Source organism: Neolamprologus multifasciatus, chromosome 14 (genome assembly GCF_963576455.1).
Source record: "Neolamprologus multifasciatus chromosome 14, fNeoMul1.2, whole genome shotgun sequence".
Taxonomy (NCBI): Eukaryota; Metazoa; Chordata; class Actinopteri; order Cichliformes; family Cichlidae; genus Neolamprologus; species Neolamprologus multifasciatus.
In genome coordinates, this window is record NC_140452.1 from 35,335,363 (window position 1) to 35,357,070 (window position 21,708).

A 21,708-nucleotide genomic window follows, 5' to 3' on the forward strand; every position below is an offset into this window, starting at 1 on the left:
AGCTATGACCAGCACTACTTGTGCAGTTAATAAAAGGACAGGTAATGTTTGTCGCGCTGTTGCACACACAGCACGCTCGTTTGTTTCAGTTCGTCAGTTGCAACAAGACAGCTTACCAACGTGTACATAATAAGATAATACTCCTCGGTGCTATACACTACAGTGTACGCTGTACACCTACTTACTGGTTTTGTCGCATCGGTCTGTGTCTCTGAGTTAACTTGTGTTTCTCCTACAGCTCCGGACCGCAAAAAATGCGCGTGCTCTTTGTGAGCTCGTTCCCGGCTCGTAACCAGCGCGTTCTGCCGTCAAGAGCGATCATTGGTTAAATGCGATCATGTGACTGATGCAAGCCAGATCCTTTTATTCAGCAAAACTGTGATTAATAGTTAAATATTATTGTTGAGGGGCACAGACAGGACTCCGCACGCCCACACACATAAAAAAAAAATATATAATTTTTTTTTTTAAAAGTTGCCTCAACAAAAGGGCACTTTGGGCACCCATCAGGAAAGGGGCGGGTGCTCAAGCCCCTCTAGCCCCCCTCTCTGCACGTGCCTGCCTGTGTGCTTGTACAAAGGCCGTTCAGCCTCGGGATTTACACTCGGCTCGACATGGATATGTGAAGAATGAAGGGACCCTGCAGCGAAACGGAGAGCCCAACCTCTGACTTAGTGCCTGTTTACAAAGTCTGACCACCTGTGAAGGTAACGTGCTAACGTGGCTAACGCTAGCATCACCGCACATAGCCTCGTTATTTTAAGGACATCTTAGCTTATGAAAGTTTTACGTCGCAGCTGTACGAGCTAGCTATGTGTTTTGTAAGCTGCTGTGCTCTTCACAAATAAAGCTGGAAGCAGCTCCGACTGTTAGAACCAGCACTGAGGCCCGTTACATTTATACAGTGTTAGAGCAACGGCTGCAGCCTACAGCCTTTAGGGGTTAGGGTTAGCCTAACCCTAGGGTTAGGGTTAGCCTAACCCTAACCCACAAGGAAACTTGTGTTTCTGTTTGCCATCTTAGGGAGAAATCAACACACATGGGTGTATTTCCTTTGTTGCTGAGATTTATTGATAAAAACAGTACAAAAAAAACAACAAACAAAAAAGGTGTGGAGGGTTGTGTCCAAAGCAACTGTTCTTTTCTTGCCTTCTTCCCAGCCATATGAGAGTGAGCCAACTCTCTTGCAAATGTACCTCCCTTGCCAAGATATGGGAAGACATTGCAAATGTACTTGGATTTTAGGTCGCAAGCCACCCAAAACTTGATCCCAAACTTGTCAGGTTTACTTGCTATATACTGCAGGGTTAGGGTTATACTGTGGGTTTCACAGGTTTGCTGAGCAGCAGCCTAGTAGACCCCGCAAGAGGACAATTTCATTGACCTCAACAGGAAAGGAAGTTCACAGCTTTTAGCAGCTCCCCACCCCCACACACTAACAAAGAGGCAGTTGGTAGTTAGAAATCAGCAATCATTCACACACCCCCACTCCCCCACTCCTCAAGTAACAACCTAATTTACATATGAATTGATGCTAAAAGACTAGCCAATTTAGCTTCCACTTGGCTGACGTGGGCTTAGAAAAGCCTGGGACTTCCAGTGCTAACCCTAACGGCTCAGCACCACCTTATTTACATAACAAAAGCAGCAGTTCACAGTTCAGTCCAGGATATTAGCTAAAAGATTACCAGCCATTTGGCTGGTTGGTGGGTTTTAAACGTAGAAAAGCCAAATGGCTGCTCTCTGGGAGTTCCTGTGTTAAACTAGCGATTAAAATACTGACAGTAAACTCGTCAGTCCAGATGTTACCACATTACTTTGTGATACTTGTGAGTTAAAACAACTGAGACAGGCTGATTAAAATAACAGCTTTCAGTTCTCTCATTCAGCATATAAAGACTCGAGATCACACTACTGATTTCAGTTCATTTAATATGTGAGTGCACAGATTCATTCTCAACTGGACATAAACGATGATCAAATGTTGTATATATGATGAATTCATCAAATCCCAGCCTCTAACACAGTGCGCTGAATCTTAGCGTTGAATGTCCAGTATTTTCTAATCAGTGCAATCTAAGCATTCACTGAACCTACAGTATCTACACCTGTGTGGTAAAGCTACAGATAATGAAATTTAATTATTAATACAATATGCATCATGAGAAACGAAAGCTGAAATTGATTCAGTTTAGTACTTTTCTCTGTATGCTCTGTGACTATAAAGGCCTTAAATTCTGTGATATATATTGTAACTGATTTTCACAGAGGTCTTAAAGTACTTAAATCACTGCTGATAGTCTGGTTGTTTATATTTTCACATTTTTGTGTCTGTAGGGCTGTTTGATGACAATTTGGACTCCTCTGGGAGATGAGGACACACCACACCTGTTCCATACTGCAGCCATTGATGGTGTTCCAGCTCTGAGTCAGCTTTGGGCCATCAGACGCACACACTAGAAAACCAGCACCGGGACTTCATGCAGGAGAGACGGCCTCAGTGATTTAGGTTCATAAGCAAGTTCAAACATTTCTGGCCTCTTATCACTTAGATTTCTTAATCTTAAAAGTGAATGCATTTAAAGCAGGAACTTAGGGCTGGGCGATATGACCCAAAATTCATATCTCGATATTTTTTACCTGGACGGCGATATAAGATATATATCTCGATTTTTTTTTTAAAGCCATAAAGTAAGAACAAAAAGAGAGTTCTTAGTCAAAGCTGCGTCCCAGATGTCACACAGGCACTTTTATTAACATAGAGCATAGATGTACATAAAATTTACTCAAAAATAAATTATGATTATTATTATTAAATAATCACGCTCCATAAATAAAAGAAAACAATGTTTTTTTTGTGCATAACAAAAAGCTCACAATTGTGCAGTCAAAATGTAAACTAAAAGATGCTGAGCATAATAACAAAGACAGATTTCACAGCTGCTCTGTTCCCAAGTTCTACTGCGTGACTGACAGCATTGAGTTTGAAATCCTCTTCGTAACCATGTCTCTTAACAGGTGCCATTTATGGTCCTTATACACAGTAGGGTAATATTACGTTGAAGCACAGTACGTATCACTCCGCGAGGCTCCTCGGTCGCCGTAATGCTCTGACAATCCATCAACCGGTGCAGCACCGTAGCTTAGCAAAGTCATACTAAAACATTTTTTGACAGATTGCTGAGCGTTGTGTACCACATAAAATCTGTTCGCGGCCATCAAGCACAACCAGAATTCATACACAAGGCGCGCTGTCAACTTTTGAGAAAATGAAAGGATTTTAGGCTGTGCAGCGCCTCTGGGTTGCATGGCGTTAGCGTGGTTAGCTCGTTAGCGTGGTTAGCTAGCTAACACGTTGACGGCGTCCAGCCCCACGCACGGGGCGATGCGCAGTAACTCGTTAACGGAGATTTGCCGTGTCCATCTTGTCGCTTCCTGCAGGTGAAGCGATGGGGGAGGGGGTTGTGTTCAGTGAAGGAGAGGCGAGGCCGAGTAATGTTGCGTAAAGACAAAAGTGGACGAAAGAGAGGCAAACTTGCGGCTCCACAAGTAACATAGACTATATCGATATAAAGGATATTGCCACATCTTATATCTCGTATAAAAAATATCGATATTTTTTAAAAACTCGATATATCGCCCAGCTCTACAGGAACTGCACACCTAGCCATCAGAGGTGTGGCAGCATGTAAAGTTTTGTAGGGTCCTTGTTAAAAATTCTACAAGCACCACACCACATTTGTCATATAAAGTTTCATTTTTTACAGTACAATGTTGAAATTATAAACTATATATCCTAGTTATCCACTTGTCAGTAATTTTTGAGTAAATGGATGTCAGTGATAAATCAGTGGTGATTCACCTGCAAATGTTTTTAACAAACTTTGTTTTTTGTAGAATTCATCAGCAGCTGTGGAGAGATGCATTTGAATATCTTCTGGTTCCACTTCTCCTTACCTGGAAGCTGAGCATTGCTGATTTCTGACAAGGACACACACCTCAGCGCTTATCATGGGTGTTACATCCTCCGTGCAGCAATTCCAGAGAAAACAAGAGAGCAACGACCACTCATTAAGACCAGCCAGAAATCTGTCCCTTTCTGGCACCTGTGGAAACTTCCAATAAGAAAGTTTGCATTCTTAGAACAATGCTGGATCATGTGTGATGTGTCATCATATGAGGATATTACATTGTATGGTATGACGAGTATCCTTCAGTAATAATAATAAATCACACAGCAATAGCACATTCATGTAGTTTTAAAAAGCATGATAATATATCAAGTAATCCAAAGTATTCTGAATAAGTTAGGTTCGGCTCCAACTTCACTTTACTGCTACTGTAATGAAAAGGAAAAGGGAACATGAGTTAGCAAAACCCACGGGCCGTGTTTGTTTGAAGGGCACCATGGTCACGTTCAGACTGAGTAGTTATTCTGTGAAAAATGAGCTGTCAGCCTGCACTGCTTACTACTTGGAGTCGAGTATCCTCGATGCCAGTGTGCGAACCTACACTGCTAAGTTTTTATTTCAATGGCAAAACCGGTGTGATGCCAGACCAGCTGCTTACACATTAAAAATGTCTTAATTTATGGTTAGATAATGGCTAGTTAGAGCAACCCCTCAGATGACAGTAGTCAAAAGAAGCTCTACGTCCACAGTCACTGCATGTGACTGTGTAGAGGTCTGCAGGACCAGACAACTTAAATTTCCTTTCCACTCTTCTTTAAAACAGTACAGCCTTAAAAGGAGTTCCTCCTTTTAAAGTAGACACAGAGTTTTTAGCTGTAAGGTAATGATCTTAGTCCGTACTGTCCTGAAAGCAACGCTGAGGTACGTAAGATCTAGTCATGATTTTAAATGTTTCCTGTGTTATTTAAAATATTAACTTGGCTTTTGGAATATCCAGCCCTGTGACTGTGAGTGCTATTGGGAGGTGAGATGATTTCGTAGCTTTGATTTCTCTCTTCTGTGTTTTAATGAACTTCAGTTGCTCCTGGAGGACTTGAAAGAAAAGCTGTATAATACAACCTTTGTTTTTTTGTTTTTGTTTTGTTTTTTTTAGCTGTGGCTGATTTTTTTTTGCTTTCTGCCATCCACCTTCTGGAAGGTTCCAGTTTTATTTAAGAAAAACAATGATTCCTATCAAGGTTGATTGTGACGTCACAGCAAAAACCTTCAAGAAATGTTTCACTATTTACGGTATTTGTAGGCTCTCATGGTATTGTTAGTGTGATTAAATACTATATATAAATGTGTAGTTTTGATTGAACCGTGTGGATTCAACAAATGCCTCTGACACACCGCTTTACATTTACTGTACTGTACTATGCTGCTTAACTTTGATACATGTATCGTAACATTGACTTGATTACTTAAAACATGGCAAAATGTTTGTGCCCCGTTGGAGATCTTTTTGAAATGTACATATTTTGCTTTGGTCTGTAGAAACATTTCCTGATCTGCATTATCAGCTGTAGAGGTGTCTCCCCCTTCTCTTGAATTTAAAGAAACTAAATGGCATTTGACTTGTGATGCTCAAAGCACCAGTAAAAAAAAGAATATTTACTACATACATGGCGAACTCCCAACTCTTGAGCCACAATCGCCACGATCATGGTGATGATAAAAGGGAATTACTTAACAAAGAAAAGCCCATCGTGCAGTTTTCCAACACAACAATGATCCAAAACACACATCTAAAGCTTCTGTTGCATTTCTGAGGAAGAACAGGGTGAAGGTGATTGAATGGCCAAGTATGTCTCCTGATCTGAACCCAATCGAACACCTGTGGGAAATTCTGAAGCGACAAGTTGAGCATCACTCTCCATCCAGCATCCACTCTCTAAAAGAGGTTATTCTTGAAGAATCGAAAAAGATAATGTTGCAATATGTCGCCAACTTGTTCACTCCATGCCTAGAAGACTTGGTGCTGTCCTTGAAAATCACGGTGGTAATACAAAATACTAGATGTAGTAGTTTTCTGTTGTGGGGTGTATTCATTTTTGCTTCAACCAATTTGAGTAAAACTGAAGATTTTGTCATCTAAGTTATATTATTAACCTCAATTTCATGCTATGGAGTTAAACAAGTGTTCAATAAAAATTTTGGAAAGTGTTCTTTTGTTCATTGAGCTACTGATTAAATTTCTACTTTTTAAAGGGGGTGTACTCATTTATGCTGAGCACTGTATGTCTGTACGTGGGAGATGTGTAGTTTGCTTCCTAACCAAGCTTTCTAGCCTCAGCTGCCAAGTTCAGACTGACTTGACTCATTCAAATCTAGTAACCCTCACAAAGATGAGGCCTGAAAGACTCATTTGCAAGCAGAATATGAAACCATTGGTTGATGTTACAGTTCATGCATTAAATTAAAAAATGAAAACAAAAATACCTTTATGAATTTTTCAAATAAAAAATATTTATTTGTGTGTTTTTTTAATACAGTCAAAATAAGAGATTAGGCTATATCTTTCTTTTTACTGTTAGTCTGTTAAGTACAGAGGACCAGGAGAGTCATGCGCATTAAAATATACATTAGTTATTAATGTCATTTACAAAATAATTTAATTCCTTTAAATTATTTTATTTATCCCTTTATATGTTTAAATTATAAAATTCATTTCTTGATCATTCAATGTACAATAAGAAGATACTTCTGCCCTTAGCTGAATGTCTCTATCCAGCTTATGCAGAGAGCTAAACATTAAATGGCTTTAATGAACACTCAGGAGACTGTGTCGCATTCTTCAGGGCTTTACTGATTTGCGCCATTTGTAAATACTTTCGTTCCTTTTAAAAAAAGATTATGACTTTTCAACAGCAACCGATGCAGTAATTGTTAGAGACAGAGAAATGGACCTTCCCTGACGAGTGCTGGGAGAAAAACTCTGGCGCTTCCCCATTAACACACTAGATGGCAGACCTATACATTGATCCCATTACTTACAGAACAAATGACCTGACCCATCATATAACAAACTTAAAACATACCCATGGGACAGAATAATAATTTATAAATAAATACTTCAAAATTAACTATTAATCTATTCATAAATACTTCAAATGAAATGGGTTTTAAGAAAAGGGGATTAAACTCAATAACAATGTGATTTCAAAAAACAAAATAAAATGATTCAAAAGTCTAATATTAATAGAGATTTATTTCCAAAATGGCAATTCCAGTCTTCTGTTTTAAATGTATTTCTAGCTTTCTGCCATCCACCTTCTGGAAGGTTCCAGTTTTATATAAGAAAAACAATGAATCGTAACATTGACTTGATTACTTAAAACATGGCAAAATGTTTGTGCCCCGTTGGAGATCTTTTTGAAATATACATATTTTGCTTTGGTCTGCATTTAGCATTTTTGTGATTACTTTGGTCCTTGGAAAAAAATCAACATAAACTAGCCATGTGGTCAGATGTAAGGAGCTATCTGATTGGTTGGACAGGCTGGGCTGTCTGGACTTTTCTATGCTAAGGAGACCGTTTTAAGAAGAGTGTGTTCTTGTATATAGGGCATATGCTTTCTTGACAAAAAGCTAAAGGGATTAATCATCCATGTGTCTGGTGTCATTATACAGGAGCATGTTTGTTTTTTATGAAAACTGCTGATCTCAGACCTGCACAGCTTCTGATTCCAACCCTGCATATCTGCAGTCAGCTGCATCAAGAACATGATATTTTCTCTGACAGCTTTAAACCCAATGTAAGAGTTCTCTCTGACTGTCTCCTTGGTGCATTTAAACCCCTGTTCCTCCCTGTCCTCGTCATCTGTTGTCTTCATCTCCATTATCAGTCATCATAATTTTACCATCTCTGTGCAAATCTGCAAATTTCTTTATTAAATCATATGATTCTTAAATTCATCAAGTCTCTCTGTGCCTGGGTCCTCGTCACAAAACATGACATCACTGTTTTTTACATTTTAACACAATTTAATCCCCACATTTGTGAAAGAAAAGCAAAACACTTTTTTTGAAAAGTCTGTAACAAAACCATCAAATCTGAAAAAAACTTATTTAAGTGCTGCTAAAGACTACTACTGCAAAAGAAGAATGGATTGGAATAGAGCAGGGCGACATGACCAAAAATATTTAGTGAGTAGTGAGTAAAAAGTAAACTGAGTGCATTTTTTGGACAGAGATTCACTTTTAATATGTATGTATAATAAAATACAGATACATAAAAAATACACTCCAAAAATAGAAGAGTCCTTGAAATGTATAATTGTACAAAGTATTAATAAAGAAATTATAAAAATTAAGACACCGTGGTCTATGGTACAATGTATACAATGTATGAAAAGATCTTTACTGCAGATACTCCTATGGCTTTGCGGATTTTTTCTTTTATTTTAACCTATGTCGCCTCACCTTGAAGTTGGCAAATCTGTCTATTTGCATTTTGGTGGTCAAGTCTCTCAAGCATCTCTTTCTCAACTGACATCACAGCCAGGTGCTGGAGTCTGCTATGACCCATGGTCCTTCTCAGCCAGGTATGGAGCTGACACAAGACACTAAAACACCTCTCACAGCTACAGCTGCAAACTGGGATTGTTAGGGCAACCTGAATAACAGTTTTCAGCCTGGGGAAGATCTGATCATCCAGAATATTGTACAATGTTAACATATCTGGAATGGCACCAGCCTCACTCTTGAGCTTCAAAAAGTTTTTGGCAACCGTGACTTCCTCTAAATGAAGTTCAATATGGTAATGCAGTGCCAGGGCTGACAACCCAGTTTGTTTTGCAGATTCTGTACAGCAGCTTTAATATAGGGAGAACACAAATTCCAGATTTTATGAGTAAAATTTGTTTGTTTTTTTCTTTGTCAGTTTAACAGTTTCTGTTTTGCCTGTTAGTATTCCCTGTCTGTTTTCTTACCTGGTTCTTCCTGACCTCATACTTTCTCCTCTTTCCTCTCTCCCTCTTTGGACTGACAATCATACACAAATAGATTGTATTCAATTAGATTCAAATATTACATTAATATGAAAAAAATACTATTAATATCACTAATAAAAAAAAGTCCTCACTCGGTGTACTTTCAACCAAAAGGCAAATAACCAAACCACATGTACATCTAATAAAAGATATAAATATTGAAACACTGATCCAACATTATCCTTTATTGATGGGTCATTTGATCTTACACTTTTACCTGAATGTGGCTCCTTTTTTTGAAAAAACGTCCTTATATCCATTATGAGCCTGGCTGTTTCTCTGTACACACACACACACACACACACACACACACACGCACGCACACGCACGCACGCACACACACAAACACACACACACACACAAACACACACAAGGAGTTATAAGGTTAATGGGCATCCCGTCAGTTAGCTAGTTAGTACCTTGGGTTTAAATTTGGCACATGCACATATGACAAAACAACCAGCTTCTCTGTTTCCACTTCAAACAGGACAGTGGTAACAACAGCAGGTTACAGACAATTTTAAGTTTCAGACGTTAAATAGGCTGTATAAATTTCAATGGAGAAACAGGACGGTCAAATGTCGCTGATTTTACTACTGAGTAGGACAGATTGTAGGGTAGCAAACATAGTCGGAAAACACGTTTTCAACACAGCAGGTTACCTGGGTGTAATGTTTTACAGCTAAAACGAAACATGGTTGGACTCCTACCTAACCATATAGAGAGTAACTGAAGGTTAAATGCAGCTAACATGCCCTGTTTTAAGCCTGCACTCCCCTGTGTCACAGCCACAATCGCTCTGGCAGAAAGGGCGCTAAAGCCAGAGTAGAGTCGAGCTGGAAAAGACCATGCTTTTGGGGTTTTGTTGTTTTTGGGGTTTTTTGGGAGGGGGGGGGGGGGGGGGGGGTTGAGACGTAAAATATTAAATCTCAACCAAGTACTGTATGGGTTTTATATTTTTAGTAGTGTGTCACACAAAAAAGCAAATATTGTCAAAAAAAGTAAGAAAACATGCCTTTGATTCAATATCGGCTAAAAACAAAATGGGCTAAGCAGGCAGGTGTGAGCCTGGTTGCTGTAGTGACTGCACCCAATGGCTCCATACACACACACACACACAGACATGCACCTCACTTCTGCTGCTTAAAATGAACAGAAACGTCAGCCTGAAACAAATCGAATTGAAATGAAAAGTACAAGTCATATTGACAAAATTCTTTCACTGTGAGTGGGAGCAATATCTAGTCTACTGAATTCTCAGTTTTCATGCCTGTGGAGTTTATTATATGGACGTGGTGACAGTGTAAAGACAGCCTGCTCTTCTGATTTTCAAACGAACCTTCTGAGCCATTTTAACATTAGAGTCTATGGAAGAGTTGGAGGGAGGAGGCTGTGCATTGGTGACATTTATGACAGAACCATAACACCTATTACAATAATAAACACATTGGATGAAAGAGGACGGCGATGGCTACATTTTGAGGGTAAAATCATACCTGTAGAGCAAACACTGCAGACACAGCAGCAGTTTTAAGAAAAATTTTTAAGATTAATTTCCTCCCCTCCTCTCACTCTAGCAGTTGAGCTGTCTCACTCTAACGCCAACATTCCGTCCCATACACACCCATTATAAACTCTGAAACGGCTGAAAAAAAGGATGAAACTTAAACTGGAACTGAAGAAAAAGTATAATAGACATTGAAAAGATAAATACAAGTTGAATAGTTGAATGTCTTGTCTGCGTTTTAAAGTTTGAATGGTGGCTCTACGTCAATGTATGTGGAAGTAGTTAGAGTTGAAAGAGGAGTGAGTTGAAGGAGAATTTGAAGGGTCTCCCCATTGAAATACATGGGAAATTTTTGTTGAATAAAGTTGAATAAATTTAAAAATATAAATGTTAAAAATGAGAAAAATACAAGCAGTCATGTCCAAAAGAAGAGGAATCTAACGGGGTTTGAATGCTTTTATAGCATTCACACTAATTAAGAACAGAAGAGCAAAAAGGACACTTACCATAAGAGTCAAGAAAAACAGCATTAATGTTTTTCTTCTTCAAAGCCATTTGTGACATCACAGAATTGCCTTTGAAGACAGCTGTAGGGGGCGGAGTCAGGTTTCAAGAAAACCCACAAATGCACCCCATGTAGACAGAAACTGTAAGCACTACACTAGCTTTTTAGTTTGAGTTTCCATTTGGAACCCACATTACCTAGTTGAGTAGATAACTAGTTGCACTTGATAACTTTGCGCAAACAATATAAATACAAATTAAATACATTCATTTAAAAAAGGCTGCCACACTAGAATTACAGCATAAGCAACTTGAAAAATTAAGAAAAAAAAAACGCCTCATAGCTGAGAACAAGGAACAGCAGAAGACAATATCAGTTAAGGTGTGTAAACAACAAATGGATGATATTTCGAGGCTTAAACAGGAAGCTCGCGCCCATCTCTCAGAAATAGACCAAATAAGAAAACGTATGGCTCAATGTGAGATGAAGGCCGCAGGATCAGAGAAATATGAGAAAAAAATCCTGGACCTTCAAAAGAGATGCAAAGACCTGGAAAGGAAACATGCCACTGAAAAAAAGAGACGGGAGCAGAAAGAAAAAGATGTGGAATTTCTGTCTCGTCTTCAAGGAAAAGTCAATAGACTGAGCAAAGAAAATGAGGCCCTGAAGCAAGAATTAAAGCAGGTGACCACTGAAAAAAAACTAAAAGTAAAAGAACTGAAGGAAAAAGAAGAACAGATAAAAAATGAGCTTAGAGTCCAGGACCAGCTCAAAGAAGAGAGGGCCAACTTTGAAAAAACGACATCAGAATATCTTGTAGAGGCTAGCACGCTGTTTCAATGTAGAGACAGACTTAAAACAGTGGAGGCACAAGAAGAGAAATTAAAAGCTGAAATTAAAACATGGCAAAAAAAAGCAGAGGATTTTGAAGAGCAAAAGGACAGGGTCATTATGGAGAAAAACACATTGATAATGAAAAATAATGAACTGTCAGATTTGCTTTTGGGAAAGGACTTGGATAATAAAAAACTAGTAAAACAGTTAAAAGAAAAACGAGAGGAAATAGAAAGTCAGACAAAGGAAGCCTCAAAGGAAGCCTCAAAGCAGCTTTCTAACATGCAACACCTGGAGAAAGTCCTGCAGATGAAAAATGAACAAATAGCCAAACTTGAAAGTGAGTGGCGGGAATCCTTCAAGAAAATGACATCCCAAGATCATGAGATTGTCAGTCTGAGAAATGCTCTGAAAGAAACAGAACACAGACTAAAAATACAGATGACGCACGATGAGTTTTGGCCTCAGCATGAAAAACTTAATAAGGAGTTATCTGAGGCTAAGACCGTGATCAGTCAATGTAAGGACACCATAGAGTCACTGACAAAAGACGCAGAACAAAAGAATAGTGAACGAGAAATGATTCAAGCAGAGCTATCCAAGTATCAGACCAGGTATTTTGCTGTGAAAAATAAACTGGAGCTCATCAAACAAAAGCAGGCAGAAGCGCAGACGGCACAGGCCAAACAACTTGCCTGTGTTGACAAGGAGCGCAACGTAGTTAAGAAAAGGCTGGTCCAGATTTTGGCAGACAAAGAAAAGGTGGACAAAGAGCTCACACACTACAAAGAAATTGTGTTTCAGCAGCAACAAAACATAAAAGAGCTGGAAACTGAAATTCAAATGAGTTCAATTCAAAGACAAACAATTGAAGGACAAAAACAGGAAATTAACCGTCTGACGGAGCAGGTAAAGGACCTGCGTGAGGAGAATTCCTTAAAGGTTGCCATTGAGCTGGACAAATACGCTGCAAAAACGCAGGAAAAAATCTTCTCGCAGTGGCAAACAAACAGACTTAACGCTAAAAGAGAAATACACATGTCCAGTCACACATTAGTATTTGAACAGCACCGCCGGGACCGCCTGTTATGCAAATATAAACAGCTGGTCACAGAAAAGGACAAAGAAATTAAAGAACTACGTCAACGCTGAATCAGGAGGTTGCACTTCAAAACAAAGATGCCATACAGAAACTCCACAGATGTGAGTGGGAAAATCGCGACCTCAAAAAGCAGTTAGTAACAACACAGCGAATCCTTTCTGTATATGAGGATAAGAACAGCAGCCTTGTAGAAGAAAATAAACAACTGACACTTAAGGTGAGGGCAAAGCACACCCCGCTACCTCAGATTTCCACCAAGGCCAAGTCAAACTCTATGGCGAAATCATATGAGCAGTCTGAGGTTGGGCGCTCAACCAGATTCATCTCCAGCATTCCTCAAAAGACAGAAAAAAAGGTTTATTTCCTCCCTCCTCTCGTAGGCAAAACGTCGGCATTGCAGAATGTAAGCAGTAGACCCTCCAGATTAACCAACACACCCCCATAATTAAGTAACAGACCCCATCAGCCGGGTCATCATGTGACAGGTTGAAGGACTACTGCATATAAAACTGTTCAGTTAATACTAATTCATATCAGTTGATATAAGGACAAAATAAGGTAAATATGGTAAGAAAATGGTTAAGAGTTTATTTTTTTCACGTTATATTAATGGCTTTCATGTTATTTAAGAGAACTGCAATCTATACATCTCTGATCCGCTAGTAAGCTTTTTCTGGGATCGATTTGTAGTGTCTCTATTCTCCACTAGGGGGCTTTCGCGCGTTCTCCTCACTGCAATAAACGACTGCATGAGAGACGCAAGTTATAATCACTCTCGTGATTCTTTTCCCCCTGTTTTCAGGGGTGTAACATTTGGAGGCACCGCTGGGATAGCTGCTTAGATGTCCGGTGTCCACAATCTGCACATTGCAGTCCAAGCCAGCTAAATCCCCCCACTACAACCCAGGCAGACTGCAGTGAGGAAAGTGTTGCTGTCGAGGCGAACTGGTAGCTGTGTTTTAGCGCATGTTTCCTGAGGCCAGCCAGAGATCATCAGGGGCTGCAAAAACAACTCAGCTCAGCGTCACCTGTACATGCAAAATTCTTCCTGCCTACAGCCACAATGTCTTCGGTGGAAGAGCTGCAAGAAGAGGTTGTGCGTGAAATGCACACTGTCCAAAGATCAACTAGTGTCAATCTGTGAGTTCCTTGGCATTGCAGAGAAAATAGATGTTAGCAGAAAAACACGACTGTCACTGCTAACACACATCCAAATACACATTGAGAGAGAAGATATAACAGTACTTGAGGATGAAGGAATGTCAGAACTGTTGTTGCTTAATGATAAGATTGCTGAAGTAATGAAAGAGACGATTATTGAGACTGAACCAAATGCAAATGAAGGGGGTGATTCAGGGCACAGAGAGCAACCAAACACTGCAACCACACTGGTAACAGAGACAGCTAATGCAGTTAACACAGCGGTTATTTCTCACTCCCAAGGTAATCGTTTTGTCCCTAACTCATCTGTGTCAAGTACCCCCCAACGACCAAGCCCTTACTGGCAGAAAGATTTCAAAATATCAGGCCAGATTGGCGAACAAGGTCAAAAAGATAAACTGACATTTTCCAGTCTTGCTCACCAGATCGAAAATGGACTGAGCAGAGGCTACTCAGAGCTTGACATTGTAGATGCTGTCATCAGAGCTATCTTGCCAGGTCTACAACTACGCAGCTATTTGGAGGGAAAAGCTCAACTCACCCTTCCGACTCTACGCCGCATACTGCGCTCCCATTTCCAGGAGAAGAGCGCCACCGAACTGTATAAACAACTTGCCTCTGAGGTACAGACCCCAAAAGAGACTGCCCAAAGCTTCCTGATGAGAGTTTTAGATCTAAAGCAGAAAGTCTTATTTGCTCCCAAGAATCCGAGTCAGGACTCAAATACGGCCCAGCTTTAGTCCAGCGTATGTGTTTGCACACCGTACTCACAGGCTTCCAGAGTGACAGTGTCAGGATAGATATGCAGCCACTCCTGTTAGACTCTAAGACACCTGATGAACTCCTGTTAGAGAGGTTAAATATGGCTTGTGCCAATGAGGCAGAAAGGAAAAACAAGAAGAGATGTTTAGCATCACAGACTGCTACAAGTGTGAGTGCAGTGCAGTCAGATGATGTGTCACCGGCTAAGAACCCTGTGAAAGAAGTTAAAGCTAAGATACCACCCGAGCTTTTAACTGAGTTAGCGGAGCTTAAGACGGGTGTAGCCTCCCTGAAAGGTCTCAGTGCAGAGATAGCTCAGATTAAAGAGACTCTACAGCAGCCGGTGCCTGGTCCTCAGTCATATGCCCCACCACCAGTTATGCAGTATGATAGGGACCAGCAGTATTATAGCTTCCAGGGCCCCCGTCAAAGACCACCACCCCCTCAGTATCCTGTACAGCACTTCACAGGTAGTCCAGCCCGCCGTGAGAGGAGGTGCCACATCTGCCAGCAGAATGGAGTCAACGAGCGCTGCACCCACTGCTACCTCTGTGGGAGTAGAGAACACTTTCAGGCTGGATGTAGAAGCAGAGGTATGAGACCATATAAAGAGAAACATTTAAACCAGCAATGGTTACCACCGAGGGACGAGTGTTAACCATGCCCATCATCCACAAGTCCCAACATTGCTCCAACTGTAAACAAGAAAAGTCAGGCATGAGACAGTGTTCAGCATGTAAAAACCCACTTTATTGTTCAAGAACATGCCCGAAACAACACTGGAGACAACATAAGAGACAATGCACTGGCTTAAAGACTAACAAAGACAATGAGACTGTTCAGGTACCACTGCCGTCAGCTCATGTAAACACCCCTCACAAAGTCACATCTCTGGTGGGCAGGCAATGTCTGGTTGAGTGTTTCCTGGACGGCAACAGACTTCAAGCTCTATGGGACTCAGGCTCACAGGTATCAATCATCGATGAGAAGTGGAAAAAGGACTATCTGCCACACACAGAGCTGAGAGATGTAGCAGATATTATGGACACATCTGAACTCACCCTGACCACAGCAAATGGGACCAACATGCCATATCTTGGGTGGGTTGAGACAACCTTCCAACTTGTTTCCGGAACTGAACAAACTGAGAAATTGACCATCCCCATGTTGGTAATGAAAGGTTTTCAGCTCACATGCCCTATTATAGGCTACAATGTAATTGAATACATTGTGAATAAGACTGACCAAGCTAAACTGTACAGCACAGTGAGAAAAGCATTTCCCAGCCTCAAAAGACACAAGGTGAAAGCTTTTATACAGGCTGTTAGTGCAGATGCAGTTGACGAGTACAAAGTGATGACAAAGAAAGACTGTATTACTGTACCTAAAAAAAGCCACATGCATGTTGAGGGTCGTATAGCAGCAGGGCCATTTAAACAAGACATGGTCATGATATTTGAGCCAGACTTAAACCCCCAGTGGCCAGACAATGACACTTTGGTTAAAGTTAAGAAGGGTACTTTACCCGTCATAACACTAGGTGTCTCTAACCCAACTGACCATGAAATTGTCATTCCAGGCCGTACATTAGTTGGCTCGGTTCAGACTATTACAGCTGTTTTACCTGCCCAGGTGTTTGAAAAAGCCACATCTGTAGCTACTCTTAACCAGACAAATACACAAGGCCAGTGTAGCGCTAGTGAAGAGTGGGACCCACCTGTAGATCTTAGCCACCTGGGTGAAGAGCAGAGAGTTTTAGCGAAACAGATGCTCAGAGAGGAATGCCAGTCTTTCTCTAAAACAGACAATGATATAGGCTGTATTGAAAAACTGAAAATGACCATATCACTCAAAGACAACGAACCAGTCAAACGCACATACCTGTCTGTGCCACGGCCGCTCTACCAAGAGATGAAAAGTTACCTGCATGATTTGATAGCACAAGGCTGGGTCAGGAAGTCAGACTCGTCATACTCCTCACCAGTCGTATGTGTTAGAAAAAAAGATGGTACTCTAAGACTGTGCATAGACTACAGAGACCTGAATCAGAAAACCCATCCTGATCGCCAGCCCATCCCACGCGTCCAGGATATTGTGGACAGTTTGGGTGGAAACTCCTGGTTTTCGCTTCTAGATCAGGGGAAAGCGTACCACCGGGGGTTCATGTCAGAAGAAAGTCGTCCACTCACTGCTTTTGTGACCCCCTGGGGATTATATGAGTGGATTCGCATCCCCTTTGGACTTATGAATGCCCCTGCAGCATTTCAGCGCTGTATGGAAGAGTGCCTGGATGGACTGCGCAAAAACATCTGCATCCCCTATCTGGATGACACATTACTTTACAGCAAAACGTTCAAAGATCACTTGGAGGACGTGAGAAAAGTGCTCCAGAGATTGAGAGGCTTTGGTATAAAGCTTAAGCCAAGTAAGTGTGACATGTTTAAGTCTGAGGTGCGCTATTTGGGCAGAATAGTGTCTGCAGAGGGCAGTAAAGTGGATCCTGCAGACTTTGAAGCAGTCAAAGCACTCAAAGGTATAAAACCACAAAATGTTGGTCAGCTCAGAAAAATGTTAGGCCTTCTCTCCTACTACAGACAATACATAAAAGACTTCTCCAGAAAAGCAGGTTGTTTGTATGAACTGTTAAAAGCTGACAAAACCACAGAGAACTCAGACACCACAAAAGGGCCAAGGGCAAGACCAAAGAGAGCCAGTCAAGTTGTGCCCTCCTCAAAACAAATCGTGTGGACTGGCCAGCATCAAAGCTTGAAGAACTAATAGACTGTTTGCTCCACCCACCAGTGCTGGGGTTCCCAGATTTCACACAGCCGTTCATCGTACACACAGACGCCTCACACAAAGGGCTAGGCGCAGTGTTATACCAGAGACAAGATGGTAAGCTGCGAGTTATTGCTTATGGCTCCCGTACTCTAACAGTGGCTGAAAAAAACTACCACTTCCATGCAGGAAAACTAGAATTTTTAGCACTGAAGTAGGCTATCACTGACAAATTCAGAGACTATTTGTACTATGCCCCAACATTTACTGTCTATAGCAACAACAACCCGCTAACGTACATTCTGTCAACAGCCAAACTGAATGCCACCACATCAAGATGGGTTGCTGAGCTCGCTGATTTTCACTTAACCATTAAGTACAAACCAGGGAAGGAAAACAGTGATGCAGATGCTTTATCAAGAATGCCACTTGATGTAGAAACCTTAATGAGAGACTGCTCTGAGGAAGTGCCACCAGACACTATCGCAGCTGCTATCCAGGCCATTGAGGTAAATGGCCTGCATTTGTATAGCGCTTTTCTAGTCCTTAAGGACCCCAAAGCGCTTTACACTACATTCAGTCATTCACCCATTCACACACTGGCAAGCTACATTGTAGCCACAGCTACCCTGGGGCGCACTGACAGAGGCGAGGCTGCCGGACACAGGCGCCACCACCACCAGTAGGCAAATATGGGGTTAGTATCTTGCCCAAGGATATTTGGCATGCAGCCAGGAGGCACCCTGGGATCGAACCACCGACCTTCTGATTAGTGGCTGACCTGCTCTGCCACCTGAGCTACAGCCACCCACAGGTACAGAAAGACACACCTGCCGCATGGACACTCTCAGCTGCAGCAATGTCAGTCACAGCAGAAGGTGAGCCAGCAGAAGCAACATTCACACCCATACCAAAAGAACAGCTTAATGAAGCACAAAAGTCTGATCCTGTTATAAGCCCTGTATTACAGTGTAAACAGACAGATTCAAAACCACTGCCCAAAGAGCTAAGAACATTTGACCCTAAGACAAAATGCTTGTTCAGAGAGTGGGGCAAGTTAAGACTAGATAACAATGGCATCTTGTACAGACTGACTTCTGCCCGGAAACAGCTAGTCCTGCCAGATCAGTTCAAAAAGACTGTACTTGAAGAGCTGCACAATAATATGGGCCATCAAGGTGTTGATTGCACAGTGTCTTTGATACGTGAACGCTTCTTTTGGCCACACATGCAGGCAGACATCGAGCATTATGTGACCAACGTTTGTTCCTGTGTAAAGCAGAAAAAGCCCAGCCATGAAACAAGAGCTCCTTTAACAAACATTGTAACTACGCAGCCCTTTGAGCTGGTGTGTATAGACTTTCTCCATGTTGAAAAATGCAAAGGCGGTTATGAATATAATCTAGTGATAACTGACCACTTCACACGTTTTGCCCAAGCCTATGCCACCACCTCAAAGTCAGGCAAAACTGCTGCAAACCTGATATTCAATGACTATGCCCTAAAGTTTGGCTTCCCCTGTCGCATTCACCATGACCAAGGAGGTGAATTTGAAAATCAGCTATTCAGTCAGCTCAAGAAACTATGTGGCATGGCCGGTTCTAGGACAACACCCTATCACCCAATGGGGAAAGGTGAAGTTGAACGTATGAACAGGACATTGTTGCAAATGCTTAGAACGCTAACTGCAACACAAAAGTCAAACTGGAAGGAATCTATCAACAAGCTAATGTATGCATATAACTGCACACGTTGTGAAGTCACTGGCTACTCCCCATTTTACCTACTGTTTGGACGGTTGAAGCTGCTGAAAAGGGCAAAAGACACTACGACACAAAAGTAAGGAGTTCTGTGTTACAACCTGGCGAGAGAGTTCTGGTCAAAAACCTGACACCTAGAGGAGGCCCAGGGAAACTGAGAGACAATTCGGAGGACACTGTTCACACAGTAGTCAGACAAATGGGGCCTGACCTCCCTATCTATGAGGTAAGACCGGAGAGAGGCAGAGGGCGCTCTAGAGTGCTTCACAGAAACTTACTTATGTCATGTGACCACTTACTAGGGATGGGTACCGACACAAACGGTAGTAACCAGACCGAAAAGCAGCGCACATTTCGGTGTTTTATTTCGGTGCTTTTTTTTTTCCTGAGCTGTGATACACTTTAGATTCTAGCCAATCATTTTACGTTTCCGAGGATAGTAGGCGGGCCCAGGTACATACGTTCTTTTAGAGCAGAGCTACAGATTAAAAATGCTCAAGTCTGGCTGTACTTCACAGCAAAATATGCAAACTAAGCAGCCTGCAACAAGTGCTTTAAGCTGATATTGTGATACTGTGCAAAGGAGGTAACACCTCAAAACCGATGAAACACCTGGTAACGCATAGCGGGTTTTTTTAAAAGCCGAGAAATGCGCCGTATTTGATAGCTTGCTGCGAGACCTCACACCGTGCACATCTACTGCGGGTGTAGCCGTAGCCCTGCCAGTGTAGCAGAAATGATGACGGATAATGATGGCAGCAGCAGCCGTTCTTCTCTGCGTGAGTAGCTTAATGTTGTTCGTGTGTAATTTACATTGAGTAGGCTAACCACGTTATTACATTAATGCACGTCAGGTGAACTAGCAAACATCATCATAGCTACATGCGGCTGTCTTCTTGTTTGATGGCAGATGCTCCCTTCACCCTGGCCAAAAAGGCTAAAATGCCCAAAGAAAAAGTGGAAAACAGTTAAACATGAGAGGTTTTTGGACAAAGTTAGTGTTTTTTCCATTGTTTAAGCACTGCTTCCAGCCAAGAATAATACCATATATGCCCCATAGCTGCAGAAAAGGCTAACATTGTTATCTTTTTACAAAAAAAACAGCTGAACATGAGAGGTTTTTGGACCAATTTTGTGTTCTCCATTCTTTAAGCACCGGTTTGAGCACCGTTTAAGCACCGGCACCATTTCAAAAGTACCGGTTTGGCACCGGTATCGGATAAAACCTAAACGATACCCATCCCTACCACTTACCTTTTGAAAAAGTGCCTGAAAAAGATAATCGTACAAGACATGAACAGAAAAAGACTGATAAACCCGCCGCTGTTGTGCCAGACTCTGATGATGAGGGCAGTGTTGATGAATACCGCTGTCATTACGCACCACCTCAACCTGCGTCCCAGCCATCAGAACAAGAACTTCTCACAGTAACATCTCAGCCCGCAGCTTCAGTCCCTGCTCTTGCACCAAGACCAAAGCCTCTTGCTGGAGACCATCTGGAGGCGCCTGACCCAGCTGTCGTGGAGACAACTTGTGAGGAGGCAGAGCCCACTGCAGGTGACATACCTGCCCCTCCTCCACCTGTTGTACTCGAGAGGCTTGAGGAGGAGACACCTCAGCGGCCACAGCGAGAGAGACACCCGCCAAGATGGATGACGTATGACCAACTGGGCACCCCATCTTGCTACAGTGTTCAGCCAGCACCGCAACTGCTTCCTGTGTACCCAGGCCTGGTTCCATGGTTTCCAGCTGTGCAGTCATACTGCACCCAGCCCATTGGAGTGTATGGAATCCAGCAAATGTAGGTTAACACTTTTTCACTGATGACTTGAGAACTGTACTTACAGACTGTCATCAAGAAAAAGACATGATCCCCATCTGTGGATTATAACCATAGACAATAGACTTTGTGAAGACTCACATATGGACTGGTTATAGACTTTGTCTTCAGTCACCAGTGATGGACTGTGGTGAAACAGGTGTTAAACCCACAGAATTGAGGACATTGGTTCACTCTACTGTTGATGTCCTGACTACAAGAGAATATAGACTTGTTGGTATAATGTCGGGACGACATGTTTCTTTCAAACAAGCATGGAATGAATTTGAAACACTCATTCCTTTTCATACATTGAAAGAAATAATCAGTTTTTAGACTGGTCAACAAACATAAATGGACTTTTTCTAAAATAAAACTCAATCACTAAGGGATATGGTTAAAAACAATACTAAAAATACACTGAGGCAATTACATCTCTAACCCAGGAGGGCCTGTATTTCCCTTAACACCAAAAATAGTAGACAACAATAAATAATAACATCTGTTTGCTGTGAGGAAGTGACATGAACACATTC

At 41.6% G+C, this 21,708-nt stretch overlaps 1 protein-coding gene and 1 long non-coding RNA gene across 2 annotated transcripts; both read left to right on the plus strand.

The window, feature by feature from the left end:
- Window positions 1-554: 554 nt before the first annotated feature.
- LOC146504514 (uncharacterized) lies at window positions 555-6,362 on the plus strand. The gene is made up of 2 exons (XR_014868725.1): window positions 555-707; window positions 2,338-6,362. It is a non-coding gene; the product is annotated as an uncharacterized LOC146504514 (long non-coding RNA).
- Window positions 6,363-12,946: 6,584 nt separating this feature from the next.
- On the plus strand, window positions 12,947-21,701 carry LOC146504515 (uncharacterized). The gene is made up of 2 exons (XM_085130835.1): window positions 12,947-18,102; window positions 18,408-21,701. Exon 1 carries the CDS (start codon window positions 15,446-15,448, stop codon window positions 17,591-17,593), a length of 2,148 nt encoding a protein of 715 aa, XP_084986961.1. The 5' UTR covers window positions 12,947-15,445; the 3' UTR covers window positions 17,594-18,102; window positions 18,408-21,701.
- Window positions 21,702-21,708: the final 7 nt, after the last annotated feature.